Consider the following 1,169-nt stretch of genomic DNA (forward strand, 5'->3'; position numbering starts at 1 on the left):
ACATTATATTTGCTTATTTTGATCATAAATACAAATTTTACAAGAAATATTTAATATATTTTTAATATATAATTATTTATTTAATAATCATACTTAATGATATTAATAGTTACATAAAAATTAAACTTTAAGCTCAAATAACTTGTAAATTAATAGATTTAGCGAAAAATTTTAAGAGCCCTTTTTTATAGAGCGTTAAATTCTCCATGAAAATATGTATGAATCATCATGATAGATCTATTTATTTCTGAATAATAAAATTCTAAATAACGAAGGAAATTTCTCTCATATTATTTCTATAAGAAACCTAGGTTGGAATGCGGATTATCTTAGAGTTGATATTAAGAGCTCAAATTTTCAGAGAATTTTTTTTTATAGATTTGGAAGCTTTTGAGTCCCTGGGAGCCAAGAAATTTGAAAACACCCCTGTTAAGGACCACCCTAATATACATATATTAAATATCGTACATGAATGTGAGATAAAAATAATTGACAACAACAAAAAATAATATGAATTGATCTATTAAATATATATTACAGTAACAATTGCAAAGGTATTTCAGATAAAAAACTAAACTTGGATAACACAACACAGTAGAATCGAACGATGTTTATGGTTTCTGAAAAACAATTTGGTTGAATATGCTAGGATAATAGATGGTTACAAAATAACAATTGGATATTTTAACATATTTTTACTAGTCTCTAATATCTACCAGCAATCCTGTTCATGTCGAGTAAACTATTGTAATTTTCTCAATTGCAGGATTGAAGTGCGGTCATCCTGCCGTGCCGATGAACGCCAAAGTGTCACTGTCCGATGAATCCTTGACAATAGGCACCATAGCAAAATATAATTGTGATTCTGGATACGAATTATTTGGGTAAGTTTTTTCAAACAATTATTATCCAATTAGTATCCAATGAAAAAAACAATTATATAATAATAATATATCAATACATAGATCTTACATTCAATTGATATCATTTTAATGTGTTAAATTTTTGTTTACGTTGTGATGCATCCTTTTTTCTTTTTATTTCAATTAATCACACCTTGCTATCCATAGCAAAAAAAAAATTCCAATATAACACCATGTATTGTATTTTGAACTGATTCAATTATAAATATAAATATATATATATATATATATATTAAATATTTTTAT

General features: G+C 25.2%; 1 protein-coding gene across 1 annotated transcript in view; it reads left to right on the forward strand.

Moving 5' to 3' along the window:
* Positions 1-766: 766 nt before the first annotated feature.
* LOC106792783 (sushi, von Willebrand factor type A, EGF and pentraxin domain-containing protein 1) overlaps positions 767-1,169 on the forward strand; it is a gene marked incomplete at its 5' end in the record, with an annotated part of 17,905 nt that continues 17,502 nt past the window's right edge. Inside the window, one exon of the mRNA XM_014759302.1 lies at positions 767-884. Within this exon, the coding sequence (XP_014614788.1) occupies positions 767-884 (118 nt within the window). The remainder of the gene's footprint in view (positions 885-1,169) is intronic.

This window comes from Polistes canadensis, unplaced genomic scaffold (genome assembly GCF_001313835.1).
Source record: "Polistes canadensis isolate GaletaPanama2010 unplaced genomic scaffold, ASM131383v1 scaffold_667, whole genome shotgun sequence".
Lineage (NCBI taxonomy): Eukaryota > Metazoa > Arthropoda > Insecta > Hymenoptera > Vespidae > Polistes > Polistes canadensis.